Source organism: Oncorhynchus keta, chromosome 9 (genome assembly GCF_023373465.1).
Source record: "Oncorhynchus keta strain PuntledgeMale-10-30-2019 chromosome 9, Oket_V2, whole genome shotgun sequence".
In the NCBI taxonomy this organism is placed as follows: Eukaryota; Metazoa; Chordata; class Actinopteri; order Salmoniformes; family Salmonidae; genus Oncorhynchus; species Oncorhynchus keta.
Window position 1 is genome coordinate 28,949,079 of NC_068429.1, and position 20,826 is coordinate 28,969,904.

At 41.7% G+C, this 20,826-nt stretch overlaps 1 protein-coding gene across 1 annotated transcript in view; it reads left to right on the plus strand.

Annotated features, from left to right (window-relative positions):
• Positions 1-20,826, plus strand: part of LOC118387464 (whirlin) — a 139,373-nt gene that overhangs the window by 36,394 nt on the left and 82,153 nt on the right. Inside the window, exons 2-3 of the mRNA XM_052525635.1 lie at positions 18,028-18,246; positions 18,714-18,839. Coding sequence (XP_052381595.1) covers positions 18,028-18,246; positions 18,714-18,839 — 345 coding nt within the window. The remainder of the gene's footprint in view (positions 1-18,027; positions 18,247-18,713; positions 18,840-20,826) is intronic.

Genomic DNA, 20,826 nt, shown 5'->3' on the forward strand with positions numbered 1-20,826 from the left:
TGTGTGTGTGTGTGTGTGTGTGTGTGTGTGTGTGTGTGTGTGTGTGTGTGTGTGTGTGTGTGTGTGTTCAGACTTAACTTTAGCAGATTACTTGCAGTGTAATTGCACTGATGTTGCAGACAGTATCGGTGATTTGGTTGGGTGTGATGTGGAGATATTGGGTGACATGCTCACATGTCTGTTTGGGTCTCATCACCAGGTACACCGGCTCTCATCTCCTTTACAAAGGCCATCAGTGACTGTGAGGCCTGTTTAATGAATGGTCTTTGTATAGAAGTGCGTATTGGTACATCCCAGATGGCAATCTATTCCCTAATAGTGCAGTACTTTTGACCAGAATTAGTGCTCTATGTAGGGGATAGGGTGCAATTTGGGACATAACTGGTCTGTTTCCTAGTGCAATGAGTTGGTGTAGACAGGGGATGTTTGGGTTCTACAATGTCTCATTATATGAGGCAGTCTGGACTCAAAAGTGCACCGCAATATATAATAATTGAACACATTATTTTGGACACTCAGTCATGCAAGCACATTATCATGAATAACTATCACATACACAATTAATTGTATTTCAATTATAGATTATATATGCATTTGAGGTATGTCGTTAGTACATTGGAAGAAATAGCTTGTGGCAATCCCAACGTCAACAAAATGGTTTGATTCAACAGACCTGTTAATGAACTTTAATGAAAGCTATTAGCGTATGCTACCTGAGAATAATGAAGGACTTGGACTCTTCATCGTCATTATGGTCTAGCTACTGACAGAATCAATGTACGAAATGTTTTCTGAGTGTGCTCCACTCCTAAGTGAAATCGCTGTTTATTAGCCTTCTCTCTAAGTGCGATTTGAACCAAAAACCAGCATGTGGACAAAATGATTTCTGTGCATAAGGCTTGAATCTGGGCTAATTCAACTAGACAATCTAGAGTGTATACCAACTACAGGGATGTAGAGTTGTATTCCAACTACCGGGGTGCAGAGTGTATACCAACTACAGGGATGTACAGTGTAGAGTGTATACCAACTACAGAGATGTAGAGTGTATACCAACGACAGGGATGTACAGTGTAGAGTGTATACCAACTACAGAGATGTAGAGTGTATACCAACGACAGGGATGTACAGTGTAGAGTGTATACCAACTATGTGTCAGAGGAGGAGTGCTGATTTAGAATCAGTTGTCTTTTCAATCACAATGAATAACATTTCGTGGAGAGGAGAAACCTGGTCCTAGATCAGCAATCCTACTCTGAGATGCTTGATACATGGTCGCTGGTGTTCGTAGTACATGACAATGAACCCGTTTGGTTTTAGCGTAAAATCTATTTTTCTGTGCCTCTATTTATCAGGTAAGATGTTTCTGTATTCTCCTCGTCCCCTCCTTGCCAAAGGACTGCTGGCACTGGCAGCCCCAGATGTGCCTGTCTCCCCTGTTCCTGGTTCTGACCTGGTGGGTGGAGGAGTGTCTGATGACAGCATCAGGGTACTTTCTACCTCTGTCACACCCTTATCACTGACACACAATGTCTGGCACAGGAATCAGATCTTGACACAACCCTTCCTGAATGCTGTGCCAGTGAAGTAATGATAGAGATCATTGGAATTGATACACTGTTATATGAGAGGTACATACGATGTCATAAGGTTGTCGTATGTAATGAAAAGCTGCCCAGCTCATCGTCACTGCTGATGTGAGATCAGATGTACTGTCAGATGTATATCAGATTGTTATATGATGGTGTGGGAGTCTGTGTAGCCTATTGCCCATGTGTGTGTGTGTGTGTGTGTGTGTGTGTGTGTGTGTGTGTGTGTGTGTGTGTGTGTGTGTGTGTGTGTGTGTGTGTGTGTGTGTGTGTGTGTGTGTGTGTGTGTGTGTGTGTGCGCGTCCGTGTTTGTTTGTTTTTTTGTTTTTGTTTGTTTGTTTGTTTGTTTGTTTGTTTGGCTAAAAGTGGGTGTATTTGAAGCAATGTCAGTGAATGTATGAATGAGTGTGTGGTGATACTTCCCCCTTTGGAAGTGGACTCACCCTGGCTCTTGGGAGTACATTTTCCGCATAACTGAGCACTGAAACTATGAAAAACAGTCGCTTGTGGCAGCGAAGAGCCACTCATGGGACAATGCATCATCTCAGTGCGCCAGCAGCACTGTCTGACAGCACCGTGGCAGCCCAGAAGACTCTGATGCAACACCAGCCTGATGGGCCAAATGGAAACACTGTAACATACAGCAGAAAACCATCGAAACCAATCATCTTCAGGCTATAGTTCAGGGGTCGGGACATAGTCTCTCATCACAGACCAGCTTGTCTAGTTTGAGGGAGTAAGAGTCCTATCCTTCTCCAGTACTACAGTAACTTCAGTTCTGTTCTGAGATGCTGTGATTTATTTAATTGCTGACAGCAGAATTCTGAGTGCAGCACTGTTGGGCCAGCAAGCCATGAAACCCCATCAATATCTTCAATATATTCATAAACGGACAGGAAATAAAATGGCTTTTAACTGGCAGGGTGGAGGGGCGATATAGAGCTTTTAAGAGTTCCCTATAGCACACTTCACATCCCACTGTATTCTATATGGAAGCCTCAGAGCTATGTTCGTTACCTCAGCCCTTTCTCTTGTGTAATAGTTTGCTCAGCAGAGAGTATTGTCTAAGGTCTCAATTTTACCTGTTTGTCATTTTCCCGTGGTTTTCTGTGGAATATTATCTGTTGTTCATTGCCTGCATGTCAAGCCAACGTTCACCTGCCTCTCATCTCTTCTCTCTGCAGGGATGTGGTTTGGACTGAACACTGAACGCTCACTCTTTAATCACAAAAGCACTCTCCATTCTCTGGGAGTCCAGCGGGAGGGGGGGATAAATAGATATGTGGGAAAAGATGGATGAGTCTGGGGATGAGGCCGAGGCTTTCAATATCCCGTCAGTCAACCGTGTGGATTCACTTATTATGTGGCCTTTGGTATACCTATCTGTCTGTCTGTCTGTACAGTGCCTTGCAAAGTATTCGGCCCCCTTGAACTTTGCGACCTTTTGCCACATTTCAGGCTTCAAACATAAAGATATAAAACTGTATTTTTTGTGAAGAATCAACAACAAGTGGGACACAATCATGAAGTGGAACGACATTTATTGGATATTTCAAACTTTTTTAACAAATGAAAAACTGAAAAATTGGACGTGCAAAATTATTCAGCCCCTTTACATTCAGTGCAGCAAACTCTCTCCAGAAGTTCAGTGAGGATCTCTGAATGATCCAATGTTGACCTAAATGACTAATGATGATAAATACAATCCACCTGTGTGTAATCAAGTCTCCGTATAAATGCACCTGCACTGTGATAGTCTCAGAGGTCCGTTAAAAGCGCAGAGAGCATCATGAAGAACAAGGAACACACCAGGCAGGTCCGAGATACTGTTGTGAAGAAGTTTAAAGCCGGATTTGGATACAAAAAGATTTCCCAAGCTTTAAACATCCCAAGGAGCACTGTGCAAGCGATAATATTGAAATGGAAGGAGTATCAGACCGCTGCAAATCTACCAAGACCTGGCCGTCCCTCTAAACTTTCAGCTCATACAAGGAGAAAACTGATCAGAGATGCAGCCAAGAGGCCCATGATCACTCTGGATGAACTGCAGAGATCTAGAGCTGAGGTGGGAGACTCTGTCCATAGGACAACAATCAGTTGTATATTGCACAAATCTGGCCTTTATGGAAGAGTGGCAAGAAAGCCATTTCTTAAAGATATCCATAAAAAGTGTTGTTTAAAGTTTGCCACAAGCCACCTGGGAGACACACCAAACATGTGGAAGAAGGTGCTCTGGTCAGATGAAACCAAAATTGAACTTTTTGGCAACAATGCAAAACGTTATGTTTGGCGTAAAAGCAACACAGCCTTGTCTCAGCCTCCAGTATTTATGCTGCAGTAGTTTGTGTCGTGGGGCTAGGGTCAGTTTGTTATATCTGGAGTACCCCTCCTGTCCTAATTCGGTGTCCTGTGTGAATCTAAGTGTGCGTTCTCTAATTCTCTCCTTCTTTCTTTCTCTCTCTCGGAGGACCTGAGCCCTAGGACCATGCCCCAGGACTACCTGACATGATGACTCCTTGCTGTCCCCAGTCCACCTGGCCATGCTGCTGCTCCAGTTTCAACTGACCTGAGCCCTAGGACCATGCCCCAGGACTACCTGACATGATGACTCCTTGCTGTCCCCAGTCCACCTGGCCATGCTGCTGCTCCAGTTTCAACTGTTCTGCCTTACTATTATTCGAACATGCTGGTCATTTATGAACATTTGAACATCTTGGCCATGTTCTGTTATAATCTCCACCCGGCACAGCCAGAAGAGGACGGGCCACCCCACATATGCTCTCTCTAATTCTCTCTTTCTTTCTTTCTCTCTCTCGGAGGACGCGGTCCTTCTGTGGCTCAGTTGGTAGAGCATGGCGCTTGTAACGCCAGGGTAGTGGGTTCGATTCCCGGGACCACCCATACGTAGAATGTATGCACACATGACTGTAAGTCGCTTTGGATAAAAGCGTCAGCTAAATGGCATATATTATTATTATTATATTAGGACCTGAGCCCCAGGACTACCTGACATGATGACTCCTTGCTGTCCCCAGTCCACCTGGCCATGCTGCTGCTCCAGTTTCAACTGTTCTGCCTTGTTATTATTCGACCATGCTGGTCATTTATGAACATTTGAACATCTTGGCCATGTTCTGTTATAATCTCCACCCGGCACAGCCAGAAGAGGACTGGCCACCCCACATAGCCTGGTTCCTCTCTAGGTTTCTTCCTAGGTTTTGGCCTTTCTAGGGAGTTTTTCCTAGCCACCGTGCTTCTACACCTGCATTGCTTGCTGTTTGGGGTTTTAGGCTGGGTTTCTGTACAGCACTTTGAGATATCAGCTGATGTACGAAGGGCTATATAAATACATTTGATTTGATTTGATTTGAACACAGCTCATTACCCTGAACACAACATCCCCACTGTCAAACATGGTGGTGGCAGCATCATGGTTTGGGCCTGCTTTTCTTCAGCAGGGACAGGGAAGATGGTTAAAATTGATGGGAAGATGGATGGAGCCAAATACAGGACCATTCTGGAAGAAAACCTGATGGAGTCTGCAAAAGACCTGAGACTGGGACGGAGATTTGTCTTCCAACAGGACAATGATCCAAAACATAAAGCAACATCTACAATGGAATGGTTCAAAAATAAACATATCCAGGTGTTAGAATGGCCAAGTCAAAGTCCAGACCTGAATCCAATCGAGAATCTGTGGAAAGAACTGAAAACTGCTGTTCACAAATGCTCTCCATCCAACCTCACTGAGCTCGAGCTGTTTTGCAAGGAGGAATGGGAAAAAAATTCAGTCTCTCAATGTGCAAAACTGATAGAGACATACCCCAAGCGACTTACAGCTGTAATCGCAGCAAAAGGTGGCGCTACAAAGTATTAACTTAAGGGGGCTGAATAATTTTGCACGCCCAATTTTTCAGTTTTTCATTAGTTAAAAAAGTTTGAAATATCCAATAAATGTCGTTCCACTTCATGATTGTGTCCAAATGTTTTTGATTCTTCACAAAAAAATACAGTTTTATATCTTTATGTTTGAAGCCTGAAATGTGGCAAAAGGTCGCAAAGTTCAAGGGGGCCGAATACTTTCGCAAGGCACTGTATGTCTTGGTAAATATCAAGTGTATGTGGGCCTCAGTGAAATCATTTTATTGGACTTGCTGCAACTCAAGACGTCTGGTTTTGTGTGGCTCAGTTGATAGAGCATGGTGCTTGCAGTCGTGTTCGATTCCCACTGGGACCGTCCATGTGAAAATGTATGCACACGCTACAGTAAGTGGCTTTGGATTCAACCGTCTGCTATTAGTATATAGGCTATAAGTAAGGACTCAAATGAAGGAAACTAAGGATGTTCTTACATCCTCAAGCTAATGCAGTTCTCCAGTATGAGAAGCAAGTCTTTTCTCATCAATAGAAAGAGAATATGTGTAAAACACAGCTTGTCACATAGATTTTACACCGATAACCATGTCCTGATTAAAGAGAATAAGCAATCATCATCACTTAATATCTTTCCTTCCCTCCCTATCCAACCTCCTCCCTCCCTGCATCTCCAGTGCAACATTATCTGAATGCAATGACACCCGTATGACATTTACATTATCGTACAGATTCAGTAGTGCTTTAACAGCATGTGTAAATATAGAGATATTTTTATAGGTATTTGGTTATTTAATTGTTCAGCGGCTTGGATTAGGTCATATTGGAAATGGTTTGTTGTGCTATTGGTTTATGTGTATCATGTGATTAAGACAATATTACAGTTCAGCTCAAAGTGGTGTGTGTGTGTGTGTGTGTGTGTGTGTGTGTGTGTGTGTGTGTGTGTGTGTGTGTGTGTGTGTGTGTGTGTGTGTGTGTGTGTGTGTGTGTGTGTGTGTGTGTGTGTGTGTGTGCGTGTTGTATTGTTATCTTTCAGTGCGTTTGGATCCAGAGAAACCCTACAGGCTGTGGTCGGCCTGAATAGATGGTTGATGGTTAGCAGGTTGCTAAACAAGCAGAGGGTGTGTTTTCCTATGTTCTCTCTGTATGGCTGGCAGGCAGGCAGCTGCACAATATCAACATCACACTGACTTTACCTGATGGAACCATTTTACTTTCTGAACAGCATTTTCAACTGTCTATTCTAAGACACAATAGCATTGTCGTGAAGTTGCTACCATTAATGCGATGAATGCTAGTTATCTAATAATTACATACCACGTTCAATTATTATGCAATTCATTTAAACATATAACAATTAATTAAATAGTAATCTGGGGCACCATGAGAAAAGTTTGTTTAATGAGTTACCGTTTCCCGAGTTAATAAAAAAATATCAGAATATCTCGAGATACTATCCGTCATCCATCAATCATTTGCTCCTATTTCAGTCTCATTCTGACCGTCGTAATATCCTATAAATCTGCACGAACCCGGGTCTCCATGATGAATCATCTTACACCAATTGGCTTAATTATTGATTTACTAACCAACTAAATAATCACACAGAAATCCATAAACACACACAAAGGATAGATTATACATTGATTACTACATAATGCAATGAAAGTCCCTAGTGGACTAACCCGATATGACGACAGGTTACACAATGAAAGGGGGGGTGCAAAAGAGCGAGAGGAGGAGAAACAAAGGAATTAAATTATCGTACATACAGTTGAGTAATACGCTCATTGTAAATGTGGATATTTAGCACCCTAACAACCGCTCATTCGGATTTTGAAATGCAAAGTACATATTTACGCATGTATGTCTTTGTCGTCTCGCTCTGTTGAAATCACTCGATCAGTCTGTGGAATGGTTCCATAGAAAGTCTCTGGTTATGTAAGTCTCTGGTTGTCCACCAGAGGTCACCATGTCCTCAGTAGTCGTAGCTTCTTGGTCTCGGAGTGTCTGTAAGAACAGATCTTCCAGAGGTGTACCACGCGGTGTTCAGTGGCCCTTGTCTGTCGCTCTGTTTGCTTAGAATAGATAGAGAAACCTACAGCTGTGGCCAAAAGTTTTGAGAATGACACCAATATTAATTTCCACAAAGTTTGCTGCTTCAGTGTCTTTAGATATTTTTGTCAGATGTTACTATGGAATACTAAAGTATAATTACAAGCATGTCATAAGTGTCAAAGGCTTTTATTGACAATTACATGAAGTTGATGCAAAGAGTCATTATTTGCAGTGTTAACCCTTCTTTTTCAAGACCTCAGCAATCTGCCCTGGCATGCTGTCAATTAACTTCTGGGCCACATCCTGACTGATGGCAGCCCATTCTTGCATAATCAATGCTTAGAGTTTGTCAGAATTTGTGGGGTTTTGTATGTCCACCCGCCTCTTGAGGATTGACCACAAGTTCTCAATGGGATTAAGGTCTGGGGAGTTTCCTGGCCATGGACCAAAAATATAGATGTTTTGTTCCCCAAGCCACTGAGTTATCACTTTTGCCTTATGGCAAGGTGCTCCACCATGCTGGAAAAGGCATTGTTCATCACCAAACTGTTCCTGGATGGTTAGATGTTGCTTTCGGAGGATGTGTTGGTACCATTCTTTATTCATCGCTGTGTTCTTAGGCAAAATTGTGAGTGAGCCCACTCCCTTGGCTGAGAAGCAACCCCACATATAAATGGTCTCGGGATGCTTTACTGTTGGCATGACACAGGACTGATGGTAGCGCTCACCTTGTCTTCTTCGGGACAAGATTTTTTTCAGATGACCCAAACAATCGGAAAGGGGATTCATCAGATAAAATGACTTTACCCCAGTCCTCAGCAGTCCAATCCCTGAACCTCTTGCAGAATATTATTATTATTATATTATAAGTCTGTCCCTGATGTTTTTCCTGGAGAGAAGTGGCTTCTTTGCTGCCTTTCTTGACACCAGGCCATCCTCCAAAAGTCTTTGCTTCACTGTGTGTGCAGATGCACTCACACCTGCCTGCTGCCATTCCTGAGCAAGCTCTGTACTGGTGGTGCCCCAATCCCGCAGCTGAATCAACTTTAGGAGAAGGTCCTGGTGCTTGCTGGACTTTCTTGGGCGGCCTGAAGCCTTCTTCACAACAATTGAACCGCTCTCCTTGAAGTTCTTGATGATCCGATAAATGGTTGATTTAGAAGAACAATGATTCCAAGCACCACCCTCCTTTTGAAGCTTCCAGTCTGTTATTCGAAATCAATCAGCATGACAGAGTGATCTCCAGCCTTGTCCTCGTCAACACTCACACCTGTGTTAATGAGAGAATCACTGACATGATGTCAGCTGGTCCTTTTGTGGCAGGGCTGAAATGCAGTGGAATTTTTTTGGGGGGGGGTGGTTCAGTTAATTTGCATGGCAAAGAGGGACTTTGCAATTAATTGCCATTCATCAAATCACTCTTCATAACATTCTGGAGTATATGCAAATTGCCATCATACACACTGAGGCAGCAGACTTTGTGAAAATTAATATTTTTGTAATTCTCAAAACTTTTGGCCATGACTGTATAGTGGTGAGAGGAAACTGTTCTTTGTTTCTCGTCTTCGGTTGAGTTTCCTAGCCTGTTACGGATAGACGTGCTGCTCGCGGGACACCTCGTCAACATCTGGTGAAATTGCAGAGCGTGAAATTCAAACTACAGTATTATAAATATTTAACATTCATGACAATATACGTGTAAAACATCAAAATAATGCTTAACTTCTTGTTCATCCAGCCGCAGTGTCAGCTTTCAAAAAGGCTTTACGGCGAAAGCACACCATGCGATTATCTGAGGACAGTGCCCCGCATACAAATGCATGAAAATAATTTTTTAACCAGGCAGTTGCGACACGAAAGTCAGAAATAGCGACATAATAAATGCCTTACCTTTGAAGATCTTCTATTGGCACTCCAAAAGGTCACGGTTACATCACAAATGGTCATTTTGTTCGCTAAAGTCTTTCTTTATATCCATAAAAACTCAGTTTAGCTGGCGTGCTTCAGTCAATAATCCACCGGTTTCCCTCCATCAAAATGCATATAAAATGAATCCCAAACGTTACTAATAAACTTATCTAAACAAGTCAAACAACGTTTATAATCAAACCTTAGGTACCCTAATACGTAAATAAACGATAAAATTCAAGACGGAGGATCGTTATTGTCTTTACCAGAGATAAAGACATGGAAACACTACAGCCAAAATGAGAGCCACATAGAAGAACTACAACTTCTACCTCATTTTTACAAAAACCAGCCTGAAACTCTTTCTAAAGACCGTTGACATCTAGTGGAAGCCCTAGGAACTGCAATCTGGGAGGATTTCGCCTTATAATAAAAGTGACCGTCATTGAAAATAGTGGTAGGCTGAAAATGTTTTTTTTGGGGGATGGTTTGTCCTCTGGGTTTTGCCTGCCATTTCAGTTGTTATGTTATGTTATACTCACAGACATTATTTTAACAGTTTTAGAAACTAGAGTATTTTCTGTTGAAATCTACCAATTATATGCATATCCTAGCTTCTGGGCCTGAGTAACAGGCAGTTTATTTTGGGTACACTTTTCATTCGGACGTCAAAATACTGCCCCCTAGCCCAAAGAGGCTAGGCTAACAGTGCATAAACAGCTGCAGACTGAATGTTCCTGTGTAGTCTTCTACTTCGAGAGGAATGAGTTTCAGAGGGTCTCAACATTATTTGGTATTGTAGTCTTCAAACCATTTCGTAATGTATTCAGCTTGCGCTGCACGTATACTGTTCTTAAGTTTTAAACCATTTCTCAGCCGTGTAGCCACCACGCCACGCTGTCTGGTCTGTAGAGATTCCAACCATTTCAACATCTGGATGATCCTCACATTCTCTGGTATAATATATTAATTCATCAGCAAGTCCTTTAAGCCCTTGCCTTGGAGGGCGGTTCCATCCCATTGCCACAATGTCTGTGCTCACGTGGACGTGGTTACTGACTTGACAAAAGTCTATATGAAAAACCATTGTCTCATTTAGGAGACTAAAATCACATTGAATCTTCTCACAAATAGTTAAATATTTACTCATATAAGTTTTACAACATTTAGATGTAAACCTGACACTTTGAATGCGTACACTTTCAGAGATACAGTTGTTTGGTTATACTGTCCTTAATGATATCGCATAACAACAACTGATTTGATATGATTATTGTTTAAGTCCCACCATCCATTTCCCACAATATTTACTTTAGAAATATTGTTTCAATGTCCAACCTTTTGATGTTACAGTACTGCAAAATCACTTTCTGTTGTAACGAAGGGGTTTCTGCAGAGTGGGAGAGAGTTCCTGCAAGGTATTTATGACCATAATAAAACTGGCCAACTCCCCCAGGAGTGTGGGGGGGGCCTTGGAGTCTCATAACAACTGATGTAGCCCGGCTCATTAAGCTAGCTGCTCGCCAGTAGTCTTGATATCGGCCATCTACAGTTGAAGTCAGAAGTTAACATACACTTAGGTTGGAGTCATAAAAACTTGTTTTTCAACCACTAACAAACTATAGTTTTGGCAAGCTGGTTAGAATGCTTGGGGTCATTGTCCATTTGGAAGACCCATTTGTGGCCAAGCTTTAACTTCCTGACTGATGTCTTGAGATGTTGCTTCAATATATCCCAAAAAATGTCCTGCCTCATGATGCCATCTGTTGTGTGAAGTGCACCAGTCCCTCCTGCAGCAAAGCACCCCCACAACATGATGCTGCCACCCCCGTGCTTCACGGTTGGGATGGTGTTCTTCGGCTTGCAAGCCTCCCCCTTTTCCCTCCAAACATAACAATGGTCATTTTGGCCAAACAGTTCTATTTTTGTTTCATCAGACCAGAGGACATTTCTCCAAAAAGCATGATCTTTGTCCCCATGTGCAGTTGCAAACCATAGTCTGGCTTTTTTTATGGCAGTTTTGGAGCAGTGGCTTCTTCCTTGCTGAGCGGCCTTTCAGGTTATGTCAATATAGGACTCGTTTTACTGTGGATATAGATACTTTTTTATCTGTTTCCTTCAAAATCTTCACGACCTTTGCTGTTATACTGGGATTGATTTGCACTTTTTGTACCAATGTACGTTCATTTCTAGGAGGCAGAACACATCTTCTTCCTGAGCGGTATGACAGCTGCGTGGTCCCATGCTGTTTATACTTGCATACTATTGTTTGTACAGATGAATGTGGTACCTTCAGGTGTTTGACAATTGCTTCCAATGATGAACCAGACTTGTGGAGGTCTACAAATCTTTTTCTGAGGTCTTGGCTGATTTCTTTTGATTTTCCCATGATGTGAAGCAAAGAGGCACTGAGCTTGAAGGTAGGCCTTGAAATTCATCCATAGGTACACCTCCAATTGACTCAAATGATGCCAATTAGCCTATCAGAAGCTTCTAAAACCATGACATAATTCTCTGGAATTTTCCAAGCTGTTTAAAGGCACAGTCAACTTAGTGTATGTAAACTTCTGACCCACTGGAATTGTGATATTGTGATACAACTAATATGGCTACAGGTTCATCTGCCTCACCTGAAGCCTATTCTCGTAGGAAGTTGCAATAGACCACCAAGTGCTAAAAGTCAGTATTTGGACTATATAAGTGAAATGTTGGAAAATGTATGTGATATCAAGAGAGGTATATTTTCTGGGTGACCTAAATATTGACTGGTTGTCATCCAACTGTCCACTGAAAAAGAAGCTCCAAGCTGTAACCAGTGACTGTGATCTGGTTCAAGTCATTAGTTAACCTACCAGGGTATTTACAAAAATAACTGGAAATAAATCAGCCACATTTATTGATCAAAAAACTTTACGAATGTTGGAGAAATCTGCTCTAAAGCAGGATCCACACCCATTGAATGTAGTGATCATAATTTCATAGTTCCAAAAATTGCACCTAAAATTGTTTATAAATGCTCATACAAGAGGTTTTGATATGATTCCTATGTCGAAGATGTGAAATATATTTGTTGGTCTGATGTGTGTAATGAGGAACATCTGGACGCTGCACTTGAAGCATTTATGAAACTGCTTCTTTCGGTTACTGAGGCACCCATCAAGAAACTATCAATAGTAACTAGCAATACGCTGGTGCTAAATATCTCAACTTAAAAGCATAATTTTTCCGACAAATCCCTCTCTCAACGCTAAACCTCATTTAGATCTATTATTGAATTATGTGGCTATTGAGCAAGTTGAGGAGACTAAACTGCTCGGTTTAACCCTAGATAGCAAGCTTTCATGGTCAAAACATATGGTTACTAAAATGGGAAGAGGTGTTACGATAAACTAGGAGTGGTGGGTGGAATCAGGCGCAGAGAGCAGGGTTCAGTCGTTTGTCAAATTTATTCACCAGCGCAACAAAAACGGTCACGCCAACACACAGGGCGTATACAAGTTACCAGTCCAAACAACAGGACAAAAATAGTCCGGAGAATAAAGACACGAACAAATAACACCATCCAACACAGAGTAACAAGAAACAAGCCCACACAAATACCCAGCGGGCCTAGTGCCCTTAAATAACCTACAAACAAACCCTAATACAGAACAGGTGTACCCAATTACCCAATAACCAAAAACAAACGGAAAGGGAATCGATGGCAGCTAATAGGCCGGCGACGACGACCGCCGAGCACCGCCCGAACAGGAAGAGGCACCATCTTCGGCGAGGGTCGTGACAAGAGGTCTGTCCATGATAGGGCGTTGCTCTGCCTTCTTGACATCTCAGTCGACAAGACAGGTCCTACAGGCCCTAGTTTTGTCACACCTGGACTACTGCCCAGCTGTGTGGTCATGTGCGGCAAAGAACGACAGTTGGTCTAGAACAAAGCAACACGTATCACAGTTAGATGTGGAGGGAAAGTGTCAGTACCATGCATTTCAATCTCTCCTGGCTCAAAGTTGAGGAGGATTGATTGCATCACTATTGGCCTTTGTGTGAGGTATTGATGTGTTGAAGGTACCGAACTGTCTGATCAAGCAGCTGGCACAGCTCGGACACTCATCGGTATGCAAATACATGCGACCTGTTGTTTTCAGTCCCCAGGTCCAGAACAGAGGCTGGAAAACGCATAGTATTAAATAGAGCCATGACTACAGGGAACTCTCTGTAACTCAAGCTTGCAATAAAACAAGTTTAAAAAAACATATAACATAACAGCTTACTTCACAAAGAGGACTGTGAAGAGACACAGCCATTTTATTCATCATTTATTGTAATTTGCACTGTGCTATGTATTAGACCTAAATATAATGTGTATGTACTGATATGTAGGCTATGTGTGACGTTGTAAATGTATGTCGTTCAGTACTTGACTAATAATGTTCTGTACTATGTATTATGTCATGTTTCATGTGGACCTCAGGACGAGTAGCTGCTGCTTTTAAATAAATACAACATACCAAACCAATGCAATGGTCCTTTCTGGCCCAACTGTTTTTCCCCCTCTCATTTGTTGACTTTGTAATCATATAATCACATTCTGTACATTCTAAACACATGCCACTGCCAGCAAAGACCCAATTACTTCTTATGATCCCCTAATTGGCCCTCTTTTGTTAAGCTAATGTTTACACATGCTCTGTTTAGTACGTCTGTATTTCTGTTCCCCTGTCGATGCTAACGTTACCACACACACACACACATTCCTCTCTTTCTCACTGAGCACTGAGCTGTTTCCCTCGTCCCTGTTCATCTCTCAGATGTTTTATAATTCCCTTCGGACACAGTGGTAAATACACAGGGAGTGGCAGTGTGTGTGCACGTGTGTCAATGTGTGTGCATTCATGTGTGCATGCCAGTTAAATAAACCGGCCAAGCGACGCCAATTACCGGGAACAATTAGCCTTGAGTGTTTCCACTATAGGAGCCAAGACGTCCACGTAGCCCCATAAAAAAACAGTTTTACCAGGATACAAGGAAAGAGCCTTTTCTCTGGGTGGCATAAATCCATTGGTCCTTCTAGAGGCTCAATGTGGGTCTTCAACTGTCCCTACCACAACCCTTTTATCTGAGACACACACACACACGCATGCATAGTACTGGTCCTGTAGCATATATGGGAGTGTCTGGATTTTCATTAGGGAACTTGTTTTGTATGGTCTTGCCTGATTGCCACTGTATATTACTTGGCTTTACCATTTCTTCTGATTTCCCTTTATTTCCCATTACCACCCATTATGTGTCGTTGGTGTGGGCCTTACCGATGAACTCCATCAGGCACCGTCCCAGTCCGTACTTTCCTGCTGGGACACACCACATTAGGACCGCTGCTGCTGCCACTGTAGAGAAGCTCTGCTCTAAATTACTGTTGTTACCCCCCTCTTCTCCTTTTCCCTCTCTCTCCCTTCGACCTTCCCCACTTCTGCCTCCCCTCACATCCCCCTTTCCTTCCTTACTACTCTACCAAACTGTATCTGCCCTTTCAGTTTCCATTTAATCTAAACAGTTCATTTTCCGGCTTCCTATTCTCTTTCCCCTAAATGCAAAGGAACGTTTCTGGGCCCGGCAAGGCGGCACGTACCAGAGGGAGAGAGCCTGTTGGATCACATAAATCACAGCAGTACAGACTCAGAGGCTGCTTGGCAAAGACGCACATCTAGTCCCTTACTGTCAGACTCACTAGAATATGAAGTCTGTTCCTTTATCTGCATCTCCTCCTCTAGAATACTGATGATGTTAGTGCCACAATAGGCTTTTCAGGTGTAATCTCTGGTGACAGAATGGAGGTAGCCAGCTAGCTGACATAAGATGTGGGTCCCAAGATTATTAGGTGAGATTGATCAATTTAGAAGTGTTTGTAATGGCACTTTCATTATGCATCTGTGATTGTAATGTGAACTGTAACTGTAACTATTGTAACTAGTGCTCTGAGCCAGGTGTCAAACCCTGATGAAGGCTGTGTCTGAAATGTGTTGGTTTTAACAATAAAGATGCTTTAATTTGTTATGGCATTTTTTTGTTGGGGTGGGTAACAGGTCCAGTATTCATTTAAATGCATATATTCATTTTACATAACATGTACCCGTGGGCTGACACTCAAAAGAAAAACAAAAGAAATACATACAAAGAAATGATCATATTGATCACACAGGATTTTGTATGAATAAAATGGACATTTAAAGAAAAATAAACAAATGTTTCCACCCCTTCCCACCCCGCCTATCAACACAGGTAGTTGTCAGTCCCCCCATATCTCTATCTGCCCACCCCCACCACTTATCCCATAAGCCCCCCACCCTCATAAACAAGCAAGATACTTTTACATGCACCATCCTGCCCCGTCTCTCGGCGACCAGAGAAAAACCTCCCCATACCACCCTTTCCCCATAGGCTTAAATTATTTTTACAGTATGTGTTGTGCTTTATAAGTTGTTTATATTATTTGTATGTGTTGTGCTTTATAAGTTATTTATATTATTGTATGTGTGGGGCTTTATAGGTTATTTATATTATTTGTATGTGTGGGGCTTTATAGGTTATTTATATTATTGTATGTGTTGTGCTTTATAAGTTGTTTATATTATTGTATGTGTGGGGCTTTATAGGTTATTTATATTATTTGTATGTGTGGGGCTTTATAGGTTATTTATATTATTTGTATGTGTGGGGCTTTATAGGTTATTTATATTATTGTATGTGTTGTGCTTTATACGTTGTTTATATTATTGTATGTGTTGTGCTTTATAAGTTGTTTATATTATTGTATGTGTTGTGCTTTATAAGTTGTTTATATTATTGTATGTGTTGTGCTTTATAAGTTGTTTATATTATTGTATGTGTTGTGCTTTATAAGTTGTTTATATTATTGTATGTGTGGGCTTTATAAGTTATTTATATTATTGTATGTGTTGTGCTTTATAAGTTGTTTATATTATTGTATGTGTTGTGCTTTATAAGTTATTTATATTATTGTAAGTGTTGTGCTTTATAAGGTATTTATATTATTGTATGTGTTGTGCTTTATAAGTTGTTTATATTATTGTATGTGTTGTGCTTTATAAGTTGTTTATATTATTGTATGTGTTGTGCTTTATAAGTTATTTATATTATTGTATGTGTTGTGCTTTATAAGTTGTTTATATTATTGTATGTGTTGTGCTTTATAAGTTGTTTATATTATTGTATGTGTTGTGCTTTATAAGTTGTTTATATTATTGTATGTGTTGTGCTTTATAAGTTGTTTATATTATTGTATGTGTTGTGCTTTATAAGTTATTTATATTATTGTATGTGTTGTGCTTTATAGGTTATTTATATTATTGTATGTGTTGTGCTTTATAAGTTATTTATATTATTGTATTTGTTGTGCTTTATAGGTTATTTATATTATTGTATGTGTTGTGCTTTATAAGTTGTTTATATTATTGTATGTGTTGTGCTTTATAAATTGTTTATATTATTGTATGTGTTGTGCTTTATAGGTTATTTATTTTATTTGTATATGTGGGGCTTTATAGGTTATTTATATTATTTGTATGTGTGGGGCTTTCTAGGTTATTTATTTTATTTGTATATGTGGGGCTTTCTAGGTTATTTATATTATTTGTATGTGTGGGGCTTTATAGGTTATTTATATTATTTGTATGTGTGGGGCTTTATATGTTGTTTATTTTATTTGTAAGTGTGGGGCTTTATAGGTTGTTTATATTATTTGTATGTGTGGGGCTTTATAAGTTATTTATAATATTTGTATGTGTTGGGCTTTATAGATTATTTATATTATTTGTATATGTGGGGCTTTATAGGTTATTTATATTATTTGTATATGTGGGGCTTTATAAGTTATTTATATTATTTGTATGTGTGGGGCTTTATAGGTTATTTATTTTATTTGTATATGTGGGGCTTTATAAGTTATTTATATTATTTGTATGTGTTGGGCTTTATAAGTTGTTTATTTATGAATAAGATTACATGGACAGTGGGGACCTGATCCGAGATCAGCACTCCTACTCTGAGATGCTTGATGCTTACAGCGCTAGGAGAACAGTCTGGAAGACAGGCTTTTTTAGAATCTGACTGTTTGACAGTACAACAAAGGAATAGTATGATTTTTTCACACATGGATGCATTCAACGCAACACATTGCACAAACATGATTGCAGTTACAGCAGACTATCAGAAATCAATGAGTCACAACCCAGAGTGTTTTGTCTCAGCCTATCAAGTGTGTGTGTGTGTGTGTGTGTGTGTGTGTGTGTGTGTGTGTGTGTGTGTGTGTGTGTGTGTGTGTGTGTGTGTGTGTGTGTGTGTGTGTGTGTGTGTGTGTGTGTGTGTGTGTGTGTGTGTGTGTGTGTGTGTACAGGTGTGAATGTATGATTGATTTCCAAAATGATCTGTATGTACTCCGTGCTTTGAAGTGCTTGCTCATGTATGAATAGATGATTTGGATGATTTGTGAAATATTGATCTCTTTTCCCTGCTCTCTTCTCCTCCCCTACTCCCCCCTCTCCTCTCATCCACCTTCTCATCTCCTCTCCTCTCCTCTCTCTAGGTGTTGAAGGGCAGTAAGAAGCTGTCCCTGTCGGTGCAGTCGGTGGGGCGTATCCCAGGGGGTTATGTCACTAACCATGTGTACACCTGGGTGGACCCTCAGGGTCACAGTGTCCCCCCTCCCCCTGACCTCCCAGAGCACCGCAGTGCCACCCTGAGACACACCGACAGCCAACGACGCAGCACCATGCAGATACTGCAGGAGGGAGATGAGAAGAAGGTGAGCCTGTTTGCATACATATGTAGACACGCACACACACACAAATACACATATACCAGCACTCTAGATCTGTAGGGTCTGCTGTGATGTGCATGGTTTAATCCTACAGTTGGTTGGTTGTTAGGGTGACAGGTCACTGAACACACACACAGGTGCCCACTCAGAATGAGCATTCACATTACCACTGGCCTCTGAAACGCCTTAGTTTAGCATTTAAGAGTGTAATTTAGTGTTGGGCGTTTCCAGATTCAGCTGTTCAGGGATTTCACATAAATCATAATGTTTTATTGTCTCAACAAATTAATCCACTTCACTCTTCTTAGCCAACAATAACTCACTTACAAATAGCTGCTCAATTTGTTGTAAAAAAAGACAGGGCATTCAGAATCTTAGACAATGCTGGATGCTTTTTGAATGCTTTTTATCTGTCAAATCTCTCTCTCCCCCTCCCTCCACTTCTCTGTCAGGTGAACCTGGTATTGGACGATGGCCGTTCACTAGGTCTGATGATCCGGGGTGGGGCAGAGTATGCCTTGGGGATCTACATCACCGGAGTGGACCGGGGTTCTGCCGCAGAGTGTGGTGGACTTAAGGTAACCACCGACATGGCTTGCGTCCCAAATGGCACCTTTTCCCTACATAGTGCACTTCTTTTGAACCTCTTGCGACATATTTCCTTAGCTAGTGCGAGCTTCTGGGAATACCACCAACCCAGCTAGCACTCACACACACATACAAACATTCACAATATGTCTGATAAGACAGGCATGTTAATTAAGGAGGTCACCAGAACTGTCCATAATGCTGAATGTCATTCTCTCTCTCTCTCTCTCTCTCTCTCTCTCTCTCTCTCTCTCTCTCTCTCTCTCTCTCTCTCTCTCTCTCTCTCTCTCTCTAGTTTATCACACATTAGGTCATTAAGGGACAGGAAAGACAGTTGAAGTGTGGCCACTGCTGAAGGATCAGACTCCCATCAATGGCTCACACTCATGGCAGGATGTTGATCCTCCGTGTTAGTAGTGACTGACAAGACCTCCCAAGGGAAATTTAGGGTGAGAGAAAGCGAGAGCAGGAGAGAGGGCGGGGGAGGGCGAAAGACAGAGGTAGACAAAGATGGAGAAGGAGGCTCAAAGGCTCAACATCATCATTACATTCGAGAGGGGCTTCAAGGGAAAAGATGTCTGTTTCTTTCCCTCCATCCACCTCTCTTTGCTGTGTTCCATCCAAACTCTTGGCTTTTTACCTCTGTCCATCTCCCTCCCTCACTCCATCTCTCTCTTGCTTTCTCCTTATGCTTCATTGTCATCTTAAAGAAAATTTATTTTTATTTTTTACATCTCTGAGTTTTGATGCATGGTGGTTTGATGTGATTTGATAGGGAAGGCAATGTTGTCATCTGAATATATTGAAATGGGGACATGGCTATGGACCAGTTATGTCCTCTGTTCGAGTGAGCAGCATGTAGACATTTCACTTTAGGCCATGAGGAAAAAGAAATGGGAGGCATTGGAGCAGGATCTAAATATAACCCTAACCCTAACCCTAACCCTAACCCAGGATCTAAATATAACCCCGTCTCTGATGTGTTGGGCCCATACCTTTTTTTGACAGGGGGGAGAATGAACAACGCTTCAATGGACACTTGGTATCCTGGTGCCGAGACACACGCTTTTGACGACTTTCAGGGAGCATAGGTCAAAACACGGACACGCACACACTCCCACACACAATGGATTCAACATGCATCCATACAGTATGCTGCAACCTTAATGTGCGCTATTACCGTATAACTTCAATTAAATGCTGAGTCTCAAATAGCCGCCTGTCCCTTTTAACAGCTGGCCAATGGCACACATTTCAGCAAATACAAGCCCATGCTATTAATTAAAGTTTTACAATAGTCTATTCCAGTGTATAGTTTTGTCAATTTTGGTGTTTTTCTGTAATGTTCCAGCCCTGTGCTCTGTAATGGCCCCCTGTGTACTGTTATGAGGGACAGTGGGGTGGGAGACCCAGCTCCCAGCTGGAGCCAGCTTGGCTGACACTTTGACTGATGGGGTTATTACAGGCGTAGCAGGCAGGCCAGGGGCCGTCCATCTCCTCCCTTGCCCCTCTATGGAACGGACCTGGCCCTCCGGACCTCGTTGAAGACCTTTTTGCGGCCCCCGGGGGAAAATGAGTTTGACACCCCTTAACACTACCTTTGACGAGAGCCCTATAGGCCCTGGTAAAGGTAATGTACTACATAGGGAAAAGGGTGCCATGTGGGATGCAGACAAGGGCCTCTATTTGAACAAATCTAATGGAATGGGTAAGCTAACTCTGTAGGTTTGGGGGTGTGTCAGAAATATTTTTGCTACCACAATTATGGTTTGCAGTTGCTGGCGGTGGCGTGAAAGGGCTGGGTTTTTCTGAACAAACAAGTTGTGGGTGTGTCGAGGCTTGCTCCCTCCCTGACCAATCAGAATGTGCTCCATGGTTAAATACGTGGTTGCTTCAAGTTGTGTATTTAAGGCATTTTATGTATTGCGTTGTCATCAACTCCAATTGGAATGTTAGTCCATTATAGCCTAGTCCGTT